General features: G+C 40.4%; 2 protein-coding genes across 2 annotated transcripts in view; one reads left to right on the top strand and one right to left on the bottom strand.

Annotated features, from left to right (window-relative positions):
* The window catches only part of LIN28B (lin-28 homolog B), a gene marked incomplete at both ends in the record, with an annotated part of 122,798 nt that extends 116,997 nt beyond the window's left edge, over nt 1–5,801 (top strand). The window contains one exon of the mRNA XM_082855645.1: nt 5,435–5,801. Coding sequence (XP_082711771.1) covers nt 5,435–5,801 — 367 coding nt within the window. The remainder of the gene's footprint in view (nt 1–5,434) is intronic.
* A 17,825-nt stretch (nt 5,802–23,626) lies between these two features.
* POPDC1 (popeye domain cAMP effector 1) overlaps nt 23,627–24,107 on the bottom strand; it is a gene marked incomplete at its 3' end in the record, with an annotated part of 38,366 nt that continues 37,885 nt past the window's right edge. The window contains exon 8 of the mRNA XM_082855575.1: nt 23,627–23,751. Coding sequence (XP_082711701.1) covers nt 23,627–23,751 — 125 coding nt within the window. The remainder of the gene's footprint in view (nt 23,752–24,107) is intronic.

Here is a 24,107-nt window from a genome sequence, read left to right as displayed (position 1 = left end):
AAAAATATTCTTTTACTTCATTCCTTTTAATATCTGTAGAGTGTTTCTCAGTATATGTGGGCTTTAATTTCCTTTTTCCTTTTCACATATTTGTAGCTCAATGGTAAAGAGCAAAAACTCTGTAGCCAGACTACCTGGTTTTGACTATAAGTATTTATTATTGTTGGTGGTATTATTACCATTTAATTTTTCTATTTTTTACCAATATGGACAATATTGTAGTTAATATTTTAGTACCCAAATCATTATACTTATCAATGAATATTCCTGTAGGGCAAATTCCTAGCGTTAGAGTTGCTGGCTCAGAGAGTATGCATATTAATATTTTGAAACGTGCTGTCAAATTTCCCTCCAAGAGCAATTTACATTTGCTCCAGCCAATAGAATCTCACTGCAGTATTTATTTCAAGGCCTCAATAAATTGTTCACATCACAGTGTGGCTTCATGGGCTAATAACCACAATGACTGGAATTTATTTTATTTATTTTGGCTGGAATTTCATTGAGTCAGTTTGATAGCTCTGATTATAGCATATCAACCTGAAGTTCCAATTTACGGTCTTAAACATATGATTAAGGAAAATGGAAAAATTATTTACTGATTTTTGTTTTTTTTTAGATTAAAAACTTTCCACATAGAAAGTACAAGAGGGGTAGGGGAAAATAACTGGGCTTTGGCAGTGAAAAGTCTGACCTGGACTAGTAGTTACAGCCTTTAGATGGAGCAGCTCAAAGAGAGAAGCTCACTTTCACACACCATAGTGACAGAATAGTAACCCAAGTCTCAAGAAAAATCTACTTCAAATCTGTGTGTTTGTTGGCGTTTTAAATTCAGGACGCTTATATGTTTTTAGACTTTTACATAATAAAATTTACATCAGTATCGTTGGGTATAATGTTTTTATATAATGAAAATGCAAGTGAAATTTATTATTTTCAATTCAAATTTCCTTCTCTGTATACTCTCTTGAGTCTTAATTTTCTCATCAACACAACGTTGATATTTAGTACCTACTTCATAGGATTTGGGGGAGGAGTCAATTTTATATTACATATTAAAAACCTTTAGGGACTTCCCTGGTGGTTCAGTGCTAAAGAGCCCTCCTTCCAATGCAGCGGACGATCCCTGGGTCAGGGAGCTAAGATCCCACATGCCATGGGGCAACTAAGCCCGCGCACCACAACTACAGAGCTCGCGTGCCTCAACAAGAGAGAGAAAACCCGCACACCTCAACGAAGATCCCACGTGCCACAACAAAGACCCAACGCAGCCAAAAAATTAAAATAAATTTTAAAAAAAGCCTTTTACACAATGTCTGGAATATGGTAAACTCTTAATAAATTGAACCTCAGTATTATTCCTATTATTATCATTTTAATTCTGTTAACAGTGTGTTCAGCCCTGCTGTTAGATTATTTTATTTTTAGCATGAGTTAAGGTAATTGAGGGGGGATACTGGCTTTTGTATTTCAAAAGATACACATGAAAGATTTTCTGGTGTTAAAAAATTTTTTATGGTGTTAAATATGTATTTGTTCCATAAGAACCCTTTTTAATAAACATAATTCACTACTAACCAATATTTTTGAAAACTCAATATTTTTACCATTGTACTTATGAAAAATATATAAAAGTTAACATTATTAAAATGTTTTTATTGTTTAGTTGGCTTATAGTCTTAGGTGTTTGGATATAAGAATAATAAAAGAAACAAATTTGCATAAAGAATAGGTTGCTTTGATAGAGTCAGAAAATGTGTGCACTGTTAACTGTTTCTAGCTCTGTGGTTCATCAACATTTTCCAACTCTCCTCTTGGTATTTTGGGGCAGATCCTATGGAGTGAATAAGCTATATACCCAGTTGTGAATTTAGATTGTTTGGAAGCTTTCAGAATAAAATGAGGGCTTCTGGAAGGTTGGCCTGAGAATCTGTCTCTCTTACCCTCAGGAGGTACAGGGTGAGCATTTTGCTTCTGCCACTCTGGATCCTTTGCTCTCCTGCTCTTAGGGGTCTGTGATGGCATTTCTGCCCATCCTCCTACCTCCCACGTTCAGACTGGGATCCAGCACTCCCAGGTCTTGGGCTGAATGACACACAATTGAATTAGATAACAAGTGTTCAGACAGAGTAAGATCGAAAACTGTAGCCTTGTTGAATGTCATTAGTATCACTTCTGGATTTTAGTTGGACTGTATCGGAGTTAACAACGATAATCTCTTCAAAGAGTTGGTTATCGTTTCTCCAGATTAGTTTCTGAAACTCTTTCCTATCTGTGACTTTTCTTTACCCCTCTGGCCTCCCATTTGAAACTTTACTGATCCTTTCTCTCATCTCTCTTTTCCAGGGATTTTATTATGCTCCTTTCTATATTCATCCCTCCTTCCTGCCCCATCGCTTGCACTTTTCCCACTCTGTTCTCTCTCACTGATACTGTTTTACTTACTGTTCTTTCAGCACTCCCTTCCTCTTCAGAAGTTTATAGATCACTGTATCCTTATCCTTAATGCCTCCCTCTAACCCCCCAGAATATGGATCTAAGTTTCCATATATATTCTTATTAAGTTAACACTTTAAAATACTTAGAAGCGCCTACGTTCTATTTTTTTTCTGTTACACTTTTAGACAAGCAAAGTTGACTTTCTCTCTTTATGTAGTGTCACCTCTCATTCTATTTGATCACTTCTGGGACCTGTTTTAATGCTCGTGTCACAACATAAAATTCATGCAAATTAACAAAAGCAAGCTGATTTGGAGAGGTGTGGAGAGTGTACAAAGGAGCCTAGTACCGTCCAGAGCTTTGTATGGAGAATGTGGTGTGATGTTATTTGTGAGCTGTTCCATTTTCCTGTCGGTCCCTTGGGAAGGAAGGAGTTTCATAATGGGGTGTGACCTGCACTTCTAGTAAGCGTGATTGGCATTGAATGTTTAAATAGAAGAGAAGAATACATATCATTCCTCCCCTTTAAGGCAAAGCACAAATATACTGAATGCAAATCTTTTCAGTGTGGAAGGCAGTCTGGCCTGATGATAGCATGAATCTGAAAAGCTAAGGGAGTGAATTAACTATGCAGATCAAAATGCAAGGAAGCCAAAATTCCGTAGTATCCTTAAAAGTAACTTTTAAAACCCAGAAGTAATGGTAAATACACATACAGAATATGATGGAAGACCCCATTTGAAAAAATGGAATTCTGACATCAGCCCCTTGGTAAATGAGTGGGCAAATGGTTCCCTGAATTGGGTAGCAGTGCACATACCACAGTGACTGATGAAATTGATGTGTCGGTGGGAGAGCGGCTCTATTACTCAATCCTTTAACCTGTTTCCTCTGTCTTCAAAAATGAGCTTCTGAGTGGATGTTATCCTCAAGGAAGTGAATTTAATTCAAAAGAAGCTGTTTTATAGATGGGCAAATTTAGTTTAAGAATTCACTTTTCCATTATAGAAGAGAACTATGTGGAAGAACATTATTATAAGTAATATGCTTATATTTCTTAAAGATGCCTTTTTTTTTTTTTTTTTTTTTTTTTGCGGTACGCGGGCCTCTCACTGTTGTGGCCTCTCCCGTTGCGGAGCACAGGCTCCGGACGCGCAGGCTCAGCGGCCATGGCTCACGGGCCCAGCCGCTCCGTGGCATGTGGGATCATCCCGGACCGGGGCACAAACCCGTGTCCCCTGCATCGGCAGGCGGACTCTCAACCACTGCGCCACCAGGGAAGCCCAAAGAGGCCATTTTTTAGTGTATTTTGGGGACCTGAATTTCAAGCATTAGTCAGTAATTTTTCTTCAATTTTGAATTATCTCTTAGAACACGTGGCTAAAAAAACATTGAATCTGCATTGTAATAGTTTCATTAACTTATTAAGGTATGTAATTACACAATAAATAATTTAATCATAAAAAGTGATTTCTTAGTTTTTCCCATTAACTTTTGAAAATATGATGCTTTTTTTTTCCTGACATAAATACTTGTTAATTACTGCAAAGAATAAAAGCCCATCTTGTGAATCCATTATTCTAAAATTTGCAAGGTAATATTGATAACTGGAGAAGCAGGCTGTTATCCTAGTTTTCGCCAAGTAAAAAAAAATTCACTCTATAACTTATCTCAGAAGATAAAAATACATAACCATAAGTATCCTACATATACTTCCCAGTAGGTTAATAGTAGTTTGTCTTAGAAGTATATGGTAATATGAGTTATTAAGCTTGCTAGTCTCTCACACACACGCACACACACAAATCTAATTAATTATAATTATTTTGTCATTATGATCTTAAGCTGATTCTCACAGTTACCGCCTATTGTGCTATCATTTTTTAAAAACGTGACCTATTGTGTAAATTTCATAATGAGAATTATGGGGTCATGAATGTATTTGGAAAATAAATTTAAAATAGAAAGCCCTTAAAACATTTCATTTGGAGACAAATCAGTAAGCCAATTTTGTACTCAACAAGTAGGTTAAAAACCTTCATAAATATAAAATTTTATTCTATCCAGTTGATGGTGTTTTATTATTTTTAATATAAAATTTTAGAAGAAAGAAAATGTGACTGAAACTGAGCAATGTAGCTTCCAAATAATTTCTCAGCTTTTGGAAGCTGTCAGAATTTCAAACATATAGTACAAGCTGTGCCCCCAGTGTGCATTCAGGTATTAATTAAAGATGGATTTATATTTATTTCAACTTAGAAGAATTTACCCTGAAGGAAAACTAACTTCTTACAGAAAGAAAAGAAAGTTTTTCCCACCCCTGAACTAGCATCAACCTTTATTAATCTGATCTAAGTATCTAAGAAGCTTAGATTAATCTATATTAATCTGATCTAAGGAGATTTCTTTTACAGCATTCTTCTTATTCAGACACTTTCTATCTTGTTCTAATATTACTTGGTAATTCCCCAAATACCATTCACCGTAGATGTCTGACTTACTTATCAAATTTCACTGCACTAATTTGTGCGATGGGAAAGAATTCTTCCAGTTCAACAGGTTTCCACAGGCAAATAATTAACACCCAAAGAAATGTTAAACTCATAATATTTAATTCGGTCTATAATTTTCCCAGTTGCTGGTTGAGTTGGTGTTGCATTTTAGTCAAGAGCTGTGTTTTTTAACTGCCTTTTCCAAGCTAGCTGGTTGTTTTTTGTTGAACGTGGCTGCCCTCTAGTGGACTAAATTTCCTTTACAATAACCTAACTGTCAAATCTAAAGCAGCATTTACATATGGAAGTGATTAGTCTTTCATGCTTTCGGACTCTCGTGTTTCATTGACTTTTGTGTTTAATACAACACGTTTGTTGTTAAGAAGGCATATTAAAATAAGCTGATCTCTTGGACGGTCTGCGTGTTTTCGTATATTTTCGACTTCTGACCTATTTTGTGAGACATGCTCCTTCTCAAGATCTTTTCGTTTTTCTTGTCGCAGATGCTACAACTGTGGTGGCCTTGATCATCATGCTAAGGAATGTAGTCTACCTCCTCAGCCAAAGAAGTGCCATTGCTGTCAGAGCATCACGCACATGGTGGCGAACTGCCCTCACAAAACTGTGGTGCAGCCGCCCGCCGGTTCTCAGGGAAGACAGGAAGCAGAGCCCCAGCCGTGCACCGCGTTCCCTCGAGAGGTGGGGGGTGGGCACGGCTATGCGTCACCACCGTTTCCTCAGGAGGCGAGGTCCGAGGTCTCTGAGTGGCCAGGCACGTCACCTGCAGAAGCTTCCTCCACAAAGTCATCTGCAGCACCAGAAGATCAAAGCAAAAAAGGGCCTTCCGTTCAAAAACGGAAAAAGACATAACCCTTTTTCTTAACATTATCGTTTTCTCTCCCCGGTTGGGAAGTCTACCTCATGCAAATACAGGGGAACAGTATTTCACAAACAGCAGCTGACCTGGGATTTTTAACTACTGTTGAGGAACTGTGAATTTTTTTAAACAGACAAATCACTCTAAGCAAATTACCTTTGAGCAGGGTGTCATGTGTCATGTGACTCAGAGGATGAGATGCTCTGTGTATCTGTATGTGCATGTGTGAGAGGGAGAGAGCCTGAGTCTGTGTGTGTGTGTAGGAGGATTTTCTATAGAATGTAGACATATATATAAAGAGGGTTTGTCTTTATATATGTGTGTATAGAGATGTCAGCACACAGCCTCCCTCGCAGAATTGGACATCCCCAAGAATTGAAAACCCAGGTAAAGCATTTTAGATGGTTTTGAAAATAACCCTTGGAGTTTTTCTTGAAATACCATTCCCTTTATATTACATTAGGAAAAAACAAAACAAAACATGACTGTTACCTTTTATGTGAACCAAAGGATACTTCAGATCTCAGCGCTGCCAATCCTATGGTACTAAAGGTTTTTAAGACATCAGTTCTCCCGAATTTGGGATTGCCTCTTTTTCTTGATATCTGTAGAGTGTGTCCCCCACCCCACCCCCTTTGAAGGCAGTACCTTAACTCCATATGCCTCTGACTGCCATAAGCTTTTTTGAATCTGGGATACATGACTCCAGAAAAGACAATGAATGTGTAATTTCTGTGCCGATATTTCAGTGTTTTTAATTCATACGTTTTGATTGTAAATTAGTTGCCTATTCAGAGAAATGAAGGGGAGGGCAATGTATAAAGGTAGTGACTTGATTGTTTTCAATGGTATTTTGATACTCGTTATAATCTTTTACCTGTTGTGAGGTTTTTGAGGGACTGTGGCAACAGCAGCTTCCCTTGACCAAGTCAGTCCTTCTAACCATCGCTTCGAGTGGAGGCCTCCTTGTTTACTACTGAAGACCTTGGAGGAAAACTCCAGTTGTTTGGTGTATGTTTTTGGTGGCTGTTTTTATTCCCCCTGGAGAGTTACCTAACTTATTTCTGAAACAAACAAACAAAACAGCACAGATGTGAGTAAAATGCCAGGGTTGAGAATGAACATTTAAGTGGATGCTCACAATTGCCCAATTACGTATGACCTTGAATAATATTAAAAGGCTCCGTGTTTGATGGCGGGCGACTAGAGTGATGAGCCTGGGGTAGGAGGTTCCCAGACCTCTCCTACCAGAGAGCTAGGAGTATTTTATACAATACAGTTCATCTTAGGGGAATTCCCTCATGACTGCTCCTGAAGGGACCTCTGTGGGAGATTCAGGATGAACATTCAGTGATGGGGACAGAGGTGCTTCTCAGGTTGGTCCTCAGTTACGGTAGTAAACTGGCTGGGGGCCAGTCATCGTATTGGTCCCTTCAGGTCTCAGTCATGAAAAACATTCATTCTGGTGTCATCCTGGTTCTAGATGTTACGGATCAATTTTGGAAACATTTCCAAGAAGGTACCAATTAGTGGTAATGCTTAACCTTGGCAATAAATATAGTTGTGTATGAGCCTGTTGGTGTAAGCTCAGATAATCAAAACCAGAAAATAGCATGATTCAAATGAGACACGTTCTGCTGAACAGTTTCTGCTCCCTCCCCGACGTGTCCTGCCGAGGGAGGCTTGTTGTACAGTTGCTGCCGTTTCAGCAAGCAAGCCACGCAGAAGGAGAGCGAGCCTCGGGCTGGGCCGCCAGCCCTTCCCAACTCAGCTTGAGTTGACAGTGTTTGTGAGAATCTCCATGGGACATACTGAAATATCAGTGTGCTGTGATGCAAAGCTTACCTTTGACGATATTGAATGTGATAAATAGCTATAGAGAAGTACTTCCTTGCCTTATGTGAGGATCGTAAGCTTATTTAAATTATGTAGACAAATCAAAGTGGCATTGCTTAATTTTTAGCAGGTATAATAAGCAGGTTAACAGTAAAAATGCAAAACATAAGTCACTTTGAAAATTCAAACCAAAGTTCCTTGACCTTATTAGAAATAGGAAATTATGGACTTGAGAATTGGACATTCCCTGTTTACATATAAAAAGTTCAGAGCTGAGTTCATGGTTTTAAAAAAGACACACAGAAATAAACATGTTATAACTATGGACCTTATGGGTGCAACTTGAAATCATTTTTCAGCATCTCACCAGACTGAACTAAGCACATACCAAACCTATCTTATGATTAAAAGTTGGGGTTTATTTTTTATATAAGAATATTATCACTATTACATAACACACTCAGGACAAAGAACTTTGCTCAGGGAACATACCATATAATATTTTTGTTTCTTTACAGAATAGTCTACAGTCCTGCTTACTCAAAACAAACCAAATAACTTAGACTTTATGTAAGTATTATGTACTGATGTTAGTAATAACTACCTCTGAGTTTGACATTGATCAAAATTTCTGAATATCAGATATCGGTTCTCCTATTTTTATTTCATGTGAAAAGTACTCTAAAGGAGACTCCCTCAACTCCTTGCATATGTGAATATCACTGACGTAAGCACAGTGTCCATTTACATGGGTGAAATATTATTCTGTTTACAGCAAAAGGCTACCTCATAGTTGATGCACAGCACACCTCTATGCTGCTCCAGCCTTACAATGGCTGAAAATGCTCTGGTACAGACCTTGTTATCTATAGTATAGATAGCAGTTCACAACTGCACGTTTCTGACAAACACTTGTGAATCATGAAGCATCTCATCTAGTTAGCAAAGTCTCCGAGCATTTCCTTCAAGTTATCATGTATGTTGTTTAAAGACTTATAGGGACTCTTCCACTGAAGCAAAACAGAACACACAAGCAATCTTGGAAATAGCTACTTTGCCCAGAGGTCAGTCGGTTGCAGGAAGAGGTTGGGAAGAGAGGTTGGTTGTGTGAGTGTTTTTGTGCTGGGCAAAACTTGTCAAAGAAAGATGCCAATCTCCTTCATTTGTGTCTGTGCCGCCCTGAGGCCAAGTGTCTTGCAGCATTATTGCCCAGGCACATAATTAACTAGCACTGGGTGCCAAGGAGTGAACATAGAGTGGACGTGCAATGCCATTTCTAGCTACTGAGGGGTAGGGTCTGTGTGAAGCATCAGTTTACAGGAGTTGCTAATGGGTCAGGCAGGAGGTCAGTGAATTAGTTGCCCCTTGACCTCACCCCCCCATGTCAACACAAATGTAATTCCTTAGAAAGATGCACTACCGGTCTCTTAGCCCTGTGAGCTATTCATTGCTACATGGCAGATTATAGTAGCAACAGTTTTATGCTTGCATTTCTAGTCTTTACTAGAAGCCTTTGGATGTATTTTTACAGCTGAAAGATTTAGAAAGATTTTTACCTGCTTATAACTTGGAAGTTTGGCGTGCAATGTAGGGGAAAAGATCAAGAAACATCATGTTATTAGCATTGGTCCATCTACAAATAAATATAGGGTGTTTTTATTGCCGGTATTTTTTTCATGTTCTGGCCCAGTTTTATTTTGCACCAATGTGGCCCCAAGTTACTGCTAGTTGTATTTAGTTTGTGAATAGAAGCCCATAAGTGTTAATAGACTTTGTAACATTCACTGTAAGATGAATTATACAGGACATGGGAGATCTCATTAAGTCTTAAAAAGTTAATTTAAATTAATTTATCTGTTTTCTCTAAGAAATGTTTATCATAAAATATATATGTGTATTTCCCCTTTGGTTATAAAATTTGGGGAAGTATGTACAAGTGCAGCTGCACGGACTTTAATTTTCCAGCTGTCTTAATGAGGTTTGTTTGTTTTGGGGAAGAACAACTTGTTAAAAGCATCGAATTCTGTCTTACATTGCTGTCAGCAGCCTCTTTCAGATGTGGTGGTTGTGTGATCTGTGTCATAGTTGTTCAGTTAGAGTGAGAGGTTGACCTCTGAATCGTTGTTAAATTGTCTACTTGGAGCAAAGCTGCAAAGTTATGGTAAAGTGCTGTACTGTGAGAAACTATTAGGACATTTAATACATCTGTGGCTTCACATGTGTGAGAGTTACCAGCTTGAAAATGATGGTGTTGACTACCTCCTGAATTACAGCTACCAACCACTGGCACCCACCACCAGCTGGCTTTAATTAGTGTGTGTTGCTTCTTGGTATTAACAACTTTAACCATAATAGAGACCAAAGTGAACACTGATTTCTGTATGTCTTTAATATGGTGTTTTATCTAGTGCTTTAAAATTATCCTGTGTAGTATTTAGATGACCTCATTGTCCATTTTGGCTCACGTTGTTTACAAGTGAAAATAAAAAAACACTTGAACTGTATGTTTTTAAAGGACGAAAAAGGAGTTAGATGGTCGGAATGGCATTTCACTCATGTACAGTCATCCTGATGGACTAAAAGTACTGTTTGCCTTTCTGCAGACCGTGGATTTTATATTCTCATCTCATGCCTAATGTCTTATTCTGTCAATTATGGATATTTTGAGGTTTAAAGAAATTACTTGATTAAAAATAAAACATATAACGTTGGCATTTATGATGAGTTTTGGAGATTTTTCGTGATTTGTGTGATGGCTAAATTAAATGAATGGGTAAAAGGCTACTTGGGCAGTATTTATTACCAATATGAGCATAAATTAAATAGTTTTAACATATCCTCAGATAGCAGTGATTATAAATATAAAACTTACTTATTACAGTACAGATGGTGAATAAATTCCGTCTGAATGAAGAAGGAAAGGTGTGTCCTGTCGTCACTAGGAATCGTTCTGTGTCAGCCAGCACGGACTGTGCAAGCTTGTGAATCAGGACACACACTTCTTGGGGTCAGGAAGAGCAGCCCGAAACAAAAGTGTCCAAACCCTTTTGGAGAAACCAGTTTAGAATTTTCCTACAATTTTTTCCCTAAGAATTTTCAAGTATTTGAAAAGAACAATCAAGGCCAGGTGGCACCAGTACCAAATATCTAAACCGTGAATGTAGATTTACCAAACTTTGTATGCAGCCTTGGTATTCTATACAACCAACCTGATAAAACCGCTGAGTTCTATAAATTGGCCAGTCCCACAACTACACCGATTTTCATTTCTGCTCTATACCTGGATGATTCACTTTTTTTTTCCTTGTGGTCTACTATGAAAAACAACAACAACATATAACATCATTTACCATGTTAGCCAGTTTTAAAGTGTACAGTTCAGTAGTGTGAAGTATAGTCACTTTCTTGTGCAGCAGTGAGTGGGTGATGTGAAGGGCTCAATCATGAATGCTCATGAGAAGCTTATTACGTAAACATTTCAACCATGTTTACTTTCATTGATAATCGCTATTTAAAAGAGTAGCTTTTTGTTGTAAAAGTAGTGCTGTACTTTACTGTAGAGAATATGGAGAACCTTGAAAGAAAATTTAAATGGTACATAGTCCCATCACCTGCATCTTATTAATTCTAAGTTTAAATTTAGTTTTATTAAATTTTATTAATTTCAAATATGGACAACCTTTTAAACACATGTAATCCCATCACCTATAAATAACCATTAACATTCATTATTAATTTTCTTCTGGTCTTTTTTCAATACATTATGTATAGATTTTAAAAAAATCCAAATATAATTTCTGTCATCTTCAATGTAGAACTCATCATATATTACTCTTTCTAATCCTTCTTTCTCTCATTCTCTCTTTCTCTCTCTCTCACACACACACATACACACACACTTTCTGAAGTGGTCTTAGGTATCCTGGAAAGTGATAAATGTTTCTGAGTCTGCATATCAGGCATGTTTCTTAGCCCAGTATTTCCACTTAAAAAGTTTCCTGACTTTAGGACATATGTATATGTACTTTGTTTCTAAAATTAATCAAAGTTTCTTGAAGGTGTGAATTGTTTTTCTCAAGGTCAAGGACCTCAATTTCTAGTTAGTTTCTGAGCTGGCTAGCATCTGGAGCTATCTGCCTGTTCCAGTTGGTAAAAATTCTTTAAAGTACCAACTCTGACCTTGGGATTTTTGCTTACACTCAAATGACATGGTTCATTTTGCTCTTTTGTCAGGAAAACTGGACTGACACCTAAATATTATGGCAGCAGCAATACTGCAAAATCTGAGTATAGAGAAAGACAATTTCAGACTTAAGACTCAAACGATATTTACATTTGACTTAGTTCAAATACATGTATTATTGACATGTGGTCCTTTCTTACTGTTTTCCACAGTTTCCTCTAGGAGTGTGGCCTCAGATATTTCTGTCAGATATTTCAATTTCTGTTTATAATCACTTCTTTAATTTAGATCGTCATGTCACATATTCAAGCCATTACAGTTATCTCCACATCGGCTCTTCAAATTCTCTCATTTCTTCATGAAATTAATTCTGTATGAATAATTTTCATTAGCTAGTCCAGATATTAGTTTGCCAGTCCTGTGTTAAACTGCTTCTGTCACTCATCCAGAGCAATCCATTCAAAATAATAATAAAATCTAATTATGACCATAATAAACTTTCTCATGTTTATTATGAAAAGTTTATTAGAAAAGTTTGAAGAATACAAAGGAGGGGCTGAAGTGTGAGCAGCTGTTGTAGAAACATTCTGGAGATGTGCCAGAGCTCACTCTATTTCCTTGGGTTTGTATTTTCGTTGTATTTGTTAATACTGCACAGCATTAATGGGGAGACACATCAGATTGCCAGGGAAAATTTAACATAGAACAAAGTGGTTGGAAAAGACAGACACTAGAATGTCATTTGGCCCAATATTCTGTCTTTACCTAGGATCACACTGGATCATCCCAGCTGGTTATTCCCAAAACCTGCCAGAGAAGATTCAGCAAGTCCCATCCAAACCCCAGCACAGTGTCTAAATATTCCAACGCAATCCCTAACCCCACTCAAAACCAAACCAAAACAAATAGGCAATAGAAAAGACCTCTGGGCCAAGGTCAGATTATTTAAGACATTCCATTTGGAGGTGCCATGTTAACCTACAGTGCTGCTTTTTAATTAAAAATTATTTCTTTTTTAAAAAAAATATTTATTTATTTAGACTGCACCAGGTCATAGTTGTGGCATGAGGACTCTTAGTTGCAGAATGCATACAGGATCTACTTCCCCGACCAGGGATCGAACCCGGACCCCCTGCATTGGGAGCGCAGAGTCTTATGCACTGGACCACCAGGGAAGTCCCTAAAAAGTATTTCTTAATGGAACACTGTCCCAACTAGAATTTTCTTTAGAGCTTCTGTAAAAGATAACCTAAATAATATAACACAATTAAAAATCATGTTCTAATATAGTCCATTGTACACTGGGCCTCTGGAGGTGTAAAAATTCTTTATGGTTAAGGTGAACGTCTGACTTTTAAGAAACTGTAGAACTGTAGTTTAATCTGTGATTGAAGACCAAGTGTGATACATTTCAGTTATGCATGATACCACCAGAGGGCACTCTTCGCTCACAATTTTACATCACCTCATAGCTACCACATATTTGAATTTCTAAATATGAATGACAAACTTATCTAGGAAAATTTCTCCCTAGAAAAATGTGTAATTATAAGTAATGGCTTTATAGGCTCTTATGCAGAAGACATAAGAGGCTGTCAATGTGAAGTTCATGATGCTGAAGGGATATTGATAGTCTCAAAGTATTTTATCCGAGTATTTCTAGGTTTTCTTGTAATAAGAAACTTCAAAAATATAAACACCTATATAGCATTAAATGCTCATATTGCATCACTACCCCATAAATTCTCATCTACCTTTTAAGCTATAATACAAGACTTTTAAAATTTTTGTTTGGCATTTTATTACATAAAACTTTGGTGGCGTTCTTCTCACTTAGACATCTTAGTAAGTCTGTCTACGCTCCTGTTATCTAAGAATCTTCTTAAATTACTCACGCTATCACACCCAGGTGTTCTAGATTTGGGATCTGAACATGTGCACCTAGAAGCAAGGACTAATTAGATACAAGTTCCAAGAGAATTCCCAGGTATAATTTAGTGAAGAGATATTTCTTTCACCTTAAGCTTCCATTTAAGTGTCACTGGTTAATATAATAATAGCTTTCACTTTTATAGTGTTTTATAGTTTACAAGGGCTTTGACATTTGGTTCTCACGGAGCCCTTCTAAGGGAACGATGGCAGGTATTACTATACCTATATTACAAAGGAATATACAACTGGGCTCAGGGAGATGACATTAACTGCTCAGGTCACACAACCAGGCTTGGAGCTAGAAAAGACACTTCAGAATTCTGATTCTAAGTATTCTTTTCTCCCAAACACCAAAACCAGGCAGTAAGCTTCTTTCTGACTCTGCCCAGGAAGCTACAGGGAGCCAAAGAAAGTGAGTAAGGGAGTTGAAAGGATCACAATCACACACCAACAGTGGTCAAAAGGTACAAACTTGCAGTTACAAAGTAAGTAAGCCCTGGGGATGTAATGGACGGCATGGTGTCTCTAGTTAATGATACTGTTTTACACATTTGAAAGTTGCTAAGAGAGTAGATCTTAAAAGTTCTCATCACAAGAAAATAAAAAAATTAACTGTGTGTGGTGATGGATGTTAACCTGACATATTTTGATGATCATTTCATAATGTATACAAATATCAAACCATTATGTTGTACATTTGAAATCAATATAATGTTATAGGTTAATTATATCTTAATAAAAAAGAGGAAATGTTCCAAAAATAAATATTGGTATTCACAGAAAAAAATCACACACCAAGACTGCCTATGTTTGCTTTGGTCTAACCATTTCCAGCTCTATCGCCTGCTTCTGCTAGTCACTCTTCAAATCCCTAACTAACACTATTGTCGTTTTTTGTTTCCTAAAGCAGGAAGCAAGACCAAGAAAAGTCTTCGCCTGCAAAGTCCAGACCAGCCTGCAGCTACAGCCAAATCACCTGGGATGCCTAGACTAGTGAAGGTTTCTGACCTTCCTCCAGCTCAGTGCTTCTCAAATATACTACCCATTGGAATCATCTGGGAAGCTTTTAAGAACCCTGATGCCCAGATAAATTACTTAAGAATCTGTGACTCCGATGCGCAGCCAGAGTTAAGACTCACCGTTCTAGGTGTTGTTGAGTTATTAGAGCCAGATTTTAACTGGTTCCCTAAGTGACTTTTATTAAAAGTTTGGGAACTATTGGCCTAGAGCCAAAACAAAACCAACAAAAAACCACACACAAAAAAAGTTGCTTTTTTTTTTTTTTTTTTTTTGCGGTACGCGGGCCTCTCACCGCTGCGGCCCCTCCCGTTGCGGAGCACAGGCTCCAGACGCACAGGCTCCAGACGCGCAGGCTCAGCGGCCATGGCTCACGGGCCCAGCCGCTCCGTGGCACGCGGGATCCTCCCGGACCAGAGCATGAACCCGTGTCCCGTGCATCGGCAGGCGGACTGCCAACCACTGCGCCACCAGGGAAGCCCAAAAGTTGCGTTTTAAACTGAAAACCATCGGACTATGGATGAGTATGCTTGCGTTCAACTTTCCCAGACATGCCCTCCTCATCTGCTAATAAGGGGGTTGGACTAGTTAAGGGGACTTCAAAGTGTGGTCCCGTTAATAGCAGCATTAACATTATCTGGGAACTTATTAGAAGTGCAGCTTTCGGGCTCTACCCCAACTGTACTGAATCAAACTCTGGGGCGGGGCCCAGCGGGCTGGGTGTTTTTTTTACTTTTATTTTTTTACGATGTTGGGGGGTAGGAGTTAATTAATTTATTTATTTTTGCTGTGTTGGGTCTTCGTTTCTGTACGAGGGCTTTCTCTAGTTGTGGCAAGCGGGGTCCACTCTTCATCGCGGTGCGCGGGCCTCTCACTATCGCGACCTCTCTTGTTGCGGAGCACAGGCTCCGGACGCGCAGGCTCAGCGGCCATGGCTCACGGGCCCAGCTGCTCCGCGGCATGTGGGATCTTCTCGGACCGGGGCACGAACCCGCGTACCCTGCATCGGCAGGCGGACTCTCAACCAACAGGGAAGCCCCAACGGGCTGGGTTTTTAAGGAGCCTCCAGGTGATTCTGATGTTGCTTAAGTTTGAGAACTTATGTGCTAGCTGAAATTTACATACTCTATTTGCTGTAAAATTCTACAATTCTGTCCCCTCCAAAGGAAACTTCAATCCACACCATTCTGGAAGGGCTAGAAGGGGTTTGTCAGCAAGCTGACTGCGTTAAGGACAACTCTGGAGAAACCTTTAAATGATAACACAAGGAAACATTGCTTGATGATGAAAGACGTGGGTGTCGCTCATGATAATGCTATCACAACTTCAAACCGACGCGGCATTCGCGAAGGACAGTCCAAGGACGGGAGTGCCTTGGATAGGAAGACAGCAGGTGAGACTTTGCCTAACCCCCACAATCATCCTCAAGCAAAAAAAAAAAAAAAAAGGCCTGACTCACTTGGACCACGAGGCTCACGTGAAGCAAGGAGACGCCATGTCAGCGCTTAAGTCCGCACACTGGCCAATTACGGGCACCAGAACTGGAAGATCCCTCGCCTGGTCGGACCTCCTTTTACAGACAGAACTGAGGCCCCATCAGGAGATGTGAGCTGCCCAGGGTCTTAGCATTCTATAACAATCAAACTGTGACCGGAATACATGTCTCCTGAATGATTGAGAGCTACCCCTACCCCTTACTCTGGGGTCTAGATAAACTTCTCTCTGTCCTTCTGTTGTCAAATACTCATCACGTGCTCCAGCCATATCCATCCCACCTGCTCTTCGCTCTCACGTGGTCCTCGTGGGAGATCAACAAGGATATTGGTTCAGAACAACCACAGATGAAGATGTTCTTTTTACCTCCTGGAGAGCCTCATTTAGCCTAATGCTGGCGTTTTACACCCATAGCCACCTCCCCTGAGAGGGGCCTTCAGCCTCCTTTCCCTGCCTAATGCTTCCTGGGGTCACATGTGGGAGACAGGATGGGCGCCTCTCTGCTTCAGTCCGACAGGACCAGAGAGACTGCAGCCTGGACCCCGGGCCTGCAGACATTTCTGCCGTGAGCGGGAGGGATCTTGGTGACTGACCCCTGCCCGGCCTGCCCCTCAGGTCCTGCTGGTACCAACCCTCTGTCTCTTTACAAGGACTGTGGTTGCTAAGATTCCAGAAGCCTTAAGGATTCAACGTGGCAACCAAAGGAAAAAGAGAAAAGGGGATGAGAATGAATATGTACTTCATGCCAACTACATGTTTGGGAAGGTTCTAGAATACACACAAGGACACAGCAGCTTAAAAAGGTGTAACTACTTGCCAAAGATCACATGGTCAGAGCTGGTGTTCAGAACAAGGTAGATATGACCTCAAAGTCATGTCCAAGGATAAAGACTCGGCCTCCTTTTTCAGGTCGGTGCTTTGAGCTAAGAGGGAGATCAAGGTGGACAACAGAGATAAAAACCCGTTTGGGGCAAAGTGTAACTAGGACCCCACCCTTTCACATGAACTGATAGATTATTTAAATAAAGGTCAATAGAAATTTTAGCTTTTCTTTTCTAGAAATGCCTCTCCCTAAAAAGTACAAATTTTTTGTTGCTCAAAAAATTTAAAGCATTATATTTTTTTATTTCAGCATGGAAACTCCTTGATAACCTAAGGTGAGAAGCTGAGAACAAGATTTGTACTGGAGGATGCAGGCTTACTATCTAAGAGGATTGGAAAAAGCAGCAGAGTGAGCAGGTCCGCAGGCTGAGAGATCTGGGATGAAATCCCCCCCACTTCTACTAGCTGGTTTGTTTTGGCAAAATCATTCTTTTTGAGCTTCCGTTCGATTGTCTTAACCACCTTCTAGGATTTTTGTGAAAATACTAAATCGTGTATTCTCTCACTTTTTCTTTTTTTTTTTTTTTTGGCTGCACAGCACATGGGATCTTAGTTCCCCAACCAGGGATTAGAACCCACCCCACCTGCCTTGGAAGTGCAGTCTTAACCACTGGACTACCAGGGAAGTCCCCTAACTCATGTATTTTAAATGCCTATAACAGTCTTTTGTAAATAGTAGGCACTCAAGAGACAGCTATTATTACTCATCACATTATATTGTAATTACTCTTATAGCAAAATGTATCAATACTAATAAGGAGAAGAGTTAAAAGAGGTCAGATGAGAACAATAAAAATAGTGGGAAGCACAATGAAAAAGGTTAGCGAGGCCTCCATGATAACAGAAACCCTTTAAAGAGAAATGAGTTCGTTCTGTTTTCCGTGCATCACGGCCCCCATGGGAGGCTATGGCCTGAGGCTCGGCCCCTGGTTTGAGCTTTCTTCAGGGGACTCCGGGTTTCACCTCAGTCCCTGTCTGCACAAATGGCCTAATTATACGTAACCACCAGCGAATGGGAGCAGCTCTCAAGTTTTCATCATTTGCAGATAAATATCAAGAGGTAAATGGCGCTAATCATTTTTCCCTGAAGGCTCCCTTCCTCTGTGAGCTGGGATTTGGTTGTGGGACCTCATTTACTCAGCTGTGAGGTAGTTTAGCTTCGTGCAAACCACGTTTGCTTCTGCTGGTCTGTCATGCAAGAAGTCAGGGGGTGAAATCCCCAGCCACAAGGCTTCGTCCCCAGGAGCGGGCTCGGGGCTGGTCCCGCGATGTGGAGTCCTGCCTGTACCGAGCAGCTGGGCCAGGCAAATGCCAGGAAGCCGTGAATTCTCTCAGGACAGGTAATGAAGGAGGCTGGGAGAGCTTGACGGTCAGTGGGGATATGTCTGCCCCTAGTATACAGCAAGGAATTTTTTTTTTTTTTAATGTAGGACCTTGTTGTTCATCTGTTTTATATATAGTAGTGTGTATCTGCTAATCCCAAACTCCTAATTTATCCCTCCCCCGTCCCCGTTCCCTTTTGCTAACCATAAGTTTGTTTTCTGTCTGTGAGTCTGTTTCTGTTTTGTAAGTAAGTTCATTTGTATCATATTTGAGATTCCGCATACAAGTCATATCATACCTTTGTCTTTGTCTGACTTCACTTCACTTAGTATGATAATCTCTAGGTCCATCCGTGTTGCTGCAGCAGGGAAATACTGATGTAGTGTGTTCATTCGTATTCATCACACGTACACCTTAGCAGAACATTTTTTACATATTGGTGACATGGCTCATTGAGAAAGAATTAATTACTTTGCTCGTCATGTAAGATGCCTCTTCTAGTTGGTTCTAGTCTTGGGGCTGATCAGGGAAAGTTTATTAGGTGCCAAGGACCTACTATCAAGGGCCAAGAGATGGGCTGCCCAGTTCCCTTTCCAACACTGAGCACAGGTGATGGGAGGAGAGAAGGGTTTCTCCGTGAATAGAATAGACCCAGGGGAGGGGTTCTGGCTCCTCTGTGTGACCCCTTGTGTTGTCGAATCTCATAAAACTAGAAGAGAATGTTCAGATGCAGTGTATTAAAAAGTTGAAATCTATCCTCACAGTGTAACTCTGGAGGCTTCTCAATCGCTCCATCCAGGCAACACTGCCCACTGCCTCGTGGGCCTTTCTTTTCACGGCCAAAGGCAGCAAGATGGCAGGCTTTTGAAACTGAGTGGAACTAACTCAAGAGCATGCCCTCTGCAGGTCTGCTCAGATTACCTAAACCAGAGAAATTCCCATAACCTCTGAAGGTTCTTGAACCTTTGGGCATGGCGTTAGGGCAAATCAGCTACATGTAAGAGACATGAAATTAAAAATACGCACATATTCCAAGTAAGAAATTTATTTGATCAAATGACAATATATGAAGGTATTTTAAACTGTAAGGCTCCATTCAGTCGAAATGTAAATTTATTATAAAGTAAAATGGTATCAGTGTAAATGGCACCTAAAAGCAGAAAGAATGCGATCCCTATGAATAATGTATCTGTAAAAACCATTCACAAAATCCTTGTGTACTTTAAAACTAGATTGCAAGAATATCGGTAAAATCTGTGAATAGTGCTTAAAGTGGGTTTCTTAAATTTCCCTTACAATATGTTGTTACATGCAAGGTACTTGGGGTCCTGTGATGATCAGAGCATGGCTACCATGAGTGAGAAGATGTGTCCCGAGTGCATGGCAACCTCGAGTTCCCTGCACGGTGTCCTATCCCTTCACATCCTTGGGAATTTGAATTGAGTGGGTGGGAATTTCTAATCACTCTAGTTGGGGATAATTAGAAAAAGAGGTTGGAAAACCAGGGTTGGAAAGAGGGAAGGGAGGGGAAACGGGGTCAATGGTTTCTGCAGAGCAGCTTTAGAAATGACCAAGAAGGGCTTCCCTGGTGGCGCAGTGGTTGGGAGTCCGCCTGCCGATGCAGAAGACACAGGTTGGTGCCCCGGTCCGGGAAGATCCCACAGGCCGCGGACTGGCTGGGCCCGTGAGCCGTGGCCGCTGAGCCTGCGCGTCCGGAGCCTGTGCTCCGCAACGGGAGAGGCCACAGCAGTGAGAGGCCCGCGTATTGCAAAAAAAAAAAAAAAAAAAAAAAAGAAATGACCAAGAAAATGGATTTTAAAAATAATTTTCTTTTCTGCAAAAAAAAAAAAAAAAAAAAAGAAATGACCAAGAAAACGGATTTTAAAAATAATAATAACAGTGAATCCTTGGAGCTGTACCTCAGGGTCTGCACCAAGCCCCAAGGGTTGGGACTGACCAGCCTTCCCAAGTGCTCGGTCAGGAGCCACCATGCACTAGCATGAAATCTTCACTGGCGGGCAAGGTCATCACCTGGGTACACTGGAGACAGGGCACAGTATGTAGGTTACACAACTTTCCCTAAATATTTTTTCCAGCATCCAAGTGACTCTGCCTTTGGGGCCATGACAGGACCTGGGAGGCAGGAATCAGCAGCTCCAAGTTACAGAATCAGAAAAGCTTCAGGCATATGGAAGGAGAACCAGACACGAAGAAGGTGGCGTCTCCCAGTGGGCACAGCATTAAAGTGAAATGGACCATAGGGAGAAACGGAAAAGATCCCAGGAAGCTAAGGATGGTAAGTGAAAAATAATTATGTAGCACCCATTATTACTAATTTAAGATCTAGAAACATCATAGGGTTTGTGCTATTAATTTATAAATATAATATTTATGAGGGCTTGCAAAATATCATAACTGACATACATTCTGGTATAAACGTTACAGTCCAGCTTCATACAACGGACTTGATGTTACATTTAAACGTAGTAGATTTGGGGTAATATACAGAATAATTTTTGCAGACCATTTTCTGGACCTTGGTCACACAGCTAAGTGAAGGCCAAAGAACACAGGAAGCATCTCATTGGCAGCAAACATGTTTTTTATCTATGCGTTATACAAAGATACACTTGTTCATTTGTATACATAAATTTATAAAAATTATCCATAGGAGATCTTTTATGTTTTCTTATCTGCTTCTTTGCTATCAAGTCTAGTGGGAAGACTACTCAATATCTTCAGCTCCTTTTCTCTGAGACTAACTGTTGTCCTTAGAGGGATGTATTTAAAAATAGTTTCGTGTTTCCCATTCAAGCTAAATGGCTCTTTGAAGATCCCTAATCTTTTTTTTTTTTTTTTTTTTGCGGTACGCGGGCCTCTCACTGCTGTGGCCTCTCCCATTGCAGAGCACAGCCTCCGGACGCGCAGGCTCAGCGGCCATGGCTCACAGGCCCAGCCGCTCCGCGGCATGTGGGATCTTCCCGGACCGGGGCACGAACCCATCTCCCCTGCATCGGCAGGCGGACTCTCAACCACTGTGCCACCAGGTAAGCCCAAGATTCCTAATCTTGAAATTATAATCTTCCTTATCAATGGCACTGATGTGCACACATGTTTTAATAAAAGCAGTAAATGACTTCATATCACCTATTTTTAGCAGTGTGCTTTTAAACATGTTTGTTCCCAGCACTATAGAAAATAACCTCCAAACACATCCAGGCTGATCATTAGAGATAACACCCTCTGTTGTCTGTGGTTGACAAAGTGAGACAAACCTGAAGATGGGTCAGGGTAAGAAAATCTCAAGGTTCTGTGGATTCACAGAACATTAAAAACATGGCTTTAGCAGCATCTAAAATTACTTTCTACTCAGAGAAGGATGTAATATCTAATTACTCTATAGAGTGATTTTGTAAATTAGGTCTTATGCATGTGTAAACTCAATGGCCTACATAGTTTCCCTCCAATAGTTAAAGGAAAGCAGTATTAACACCATTACCTTATATACTTGATTCGGGCATTGAAAGAAAGAGTTCAACCTATTATAGCTTTACAGTCTTAAAGCCAAGGCAAAGTCATTCACCTTTGTTTCATTTCCCCAAATAAATTTCTAATTTAGCAAACCGAAGAGACCACTAGAGTGGGAAAGTGAAATCAGCCTTTCTACTGTGAGGCTAATAGGCCAACATTTGATGACTATGTTAGGAGCCGGATACCCAGTCTGTGGAAGTTTTCTCAGTGAGTGACCAAGCATGTAAATTTGACTCAAGTGAAATTACTAAAATAACTGGCTTTCAAAAATGAGTTTAGGAAAATGAGGTGACCCTGGAGTAGCTTATTTTTATATCTCCTCTCACAGAAATCACCTCTTGGCAAAAGATGCTTTTGGCTCAGCTCACCTGAAAATAATTTCACTTGGAACTTTTCTTAGCTGTTTAACCTAATGGGACTGACTCAGAGTTGGTTCCAGTGGATGACACAAAATAAAGGTAGTGGGGCATGATGGAGCCCAGCCCATCAGGGGGCTTCCCCCAACTAGGTGGCCTGGTGGAGGGCCACAGTCACACTGACCCGCTGGATGATTTAAGCAGACTTTGAATTTCCCAAATACCACCATGTCTGGAATGCAGGCCCTCACAGCACTATCTAGGCCGGGCGATCATGGCAGAGCTTGTGGTGGACCATCTGCCCGCACACAGCTGTGTCCTTCTTTGCATCTCTGGCACCTGGTCCCTGGCACACACAGTAAGGAGACATCTATGGACCTGGAGGAACCATCTGCATGTCAGAATAGCAGATGAAGAGTGCAGCGGCTCCGTCAGCCTTGTCATTCTGCGACACTTGTTTGGCCACTTGACTCTCCGGTCCTCCCACCCCAAGGAACGTGCTTCCCACAGCAGAGTGTGGGGCAAGCTGGGCTGGTTTAGCCAAAGGCCGGCCCCAGGCTCAGAACCTCTTCCACTGTTAACGTTTCCAGCTTTAGGGCTCAGCCCAACTTCCAAACAGCATAATATAAGGATAATGTGAGCAAAGTCTGACGAGCTTTGTTCATTATCAACTATCCACACAAGGCCCACAAAAGGAAGGCAGTCTAGTAGAATGACGTGTCTGGCCTGAGAGAAAAATATACATGAATAGCATCACACCTTGCTTTAAAATTTTCTGGCCAAAAAATCAACTGAGCGAAGCCTGAGATTCCCTGCTTTTTAATGTTACCTCAGCCTCAATTTCGAACTTACATTATTTGTTACAACTATCAAACGGACAGCCCCATTGCCACGGCAGAGAAAAAACTGTCTCTGACGAAAAGGAACAGCTCGGAAAGATAAGTGAAGGCATTTGCAATGACAAAGTGCTAAGATTTTTTTAAGTTAAATGATAACATATCTAGAAAACACTGTGAAAATATATCTCTCAAAAATAGCACTCAGTTTAGTCAGAAGGCTCAGTGGAACAGAAAGCTGACCAGTAAAAAGAGAAGATAACCTTCCCATGTTTTGAATCTCCCTCCCTTTCCTGCCCTCAGACTCTCCCAGGCTGGGAGTATCAATATTAAAGCAGAACAATTGAAAAGCTGTGAAAAAGTGCTGGTATTTTTCAGGATCTCTTCCAGACAGTTTCCCTCTTGGTAACGTGAATCCTCTCTTGGGATCAAGGCCAGCGACGAACTGGAAGCGTATTCGAGGACACGGGTTCAAAGACCTCGTCATCGTTTTCCGCCCCTTCCTCTATTGGGTTCATCTTCGCAGAGGCTCGCTGGTGTAGGGGTGACACATCTGTCAGAGACACAGAAAGAAGAACCACTTAACGGACAGCCTTCCCTGATGCTGGCCTGATAGATCAATGGCAAACTCCAACTGGAAGATAAAACTCTGGGCACCTATAGCTGGCACCAGGAATGCAGTTTCCGTAAATACTGTATTTTTTTTAACTTAATTTTTATTTTATATTGGAATACAGTTGATTTACAATGTTGTGTTAGTTTCAGGTGTACAGCAAAGTGACTCAGTTATACATATATGTATATCCACTCTTTTTCAGATTCTTTTCCCAGAGAGGTTATTACAGAATATTGAGTAGCGTTCCCTGTGCTCTACAGGAGGACCTTGTTGATTATCTGTTTTATATATAG

Source organism: Leucopleurus acutus (genome assembly GCF_964270905.1).
Source record: "Leucopleurus acutus genome assembly, chromosome: 15".
Lineage (NCBI taxonomy): Eukaryota > Metazoa > Chordata > Mammalia > Artiodactyla > Delphinidae > Leucopleurus > Leucopleurus acutus.
This window is presented reverse-complemented; position numbering and strand designations above follow the sequence as displayed.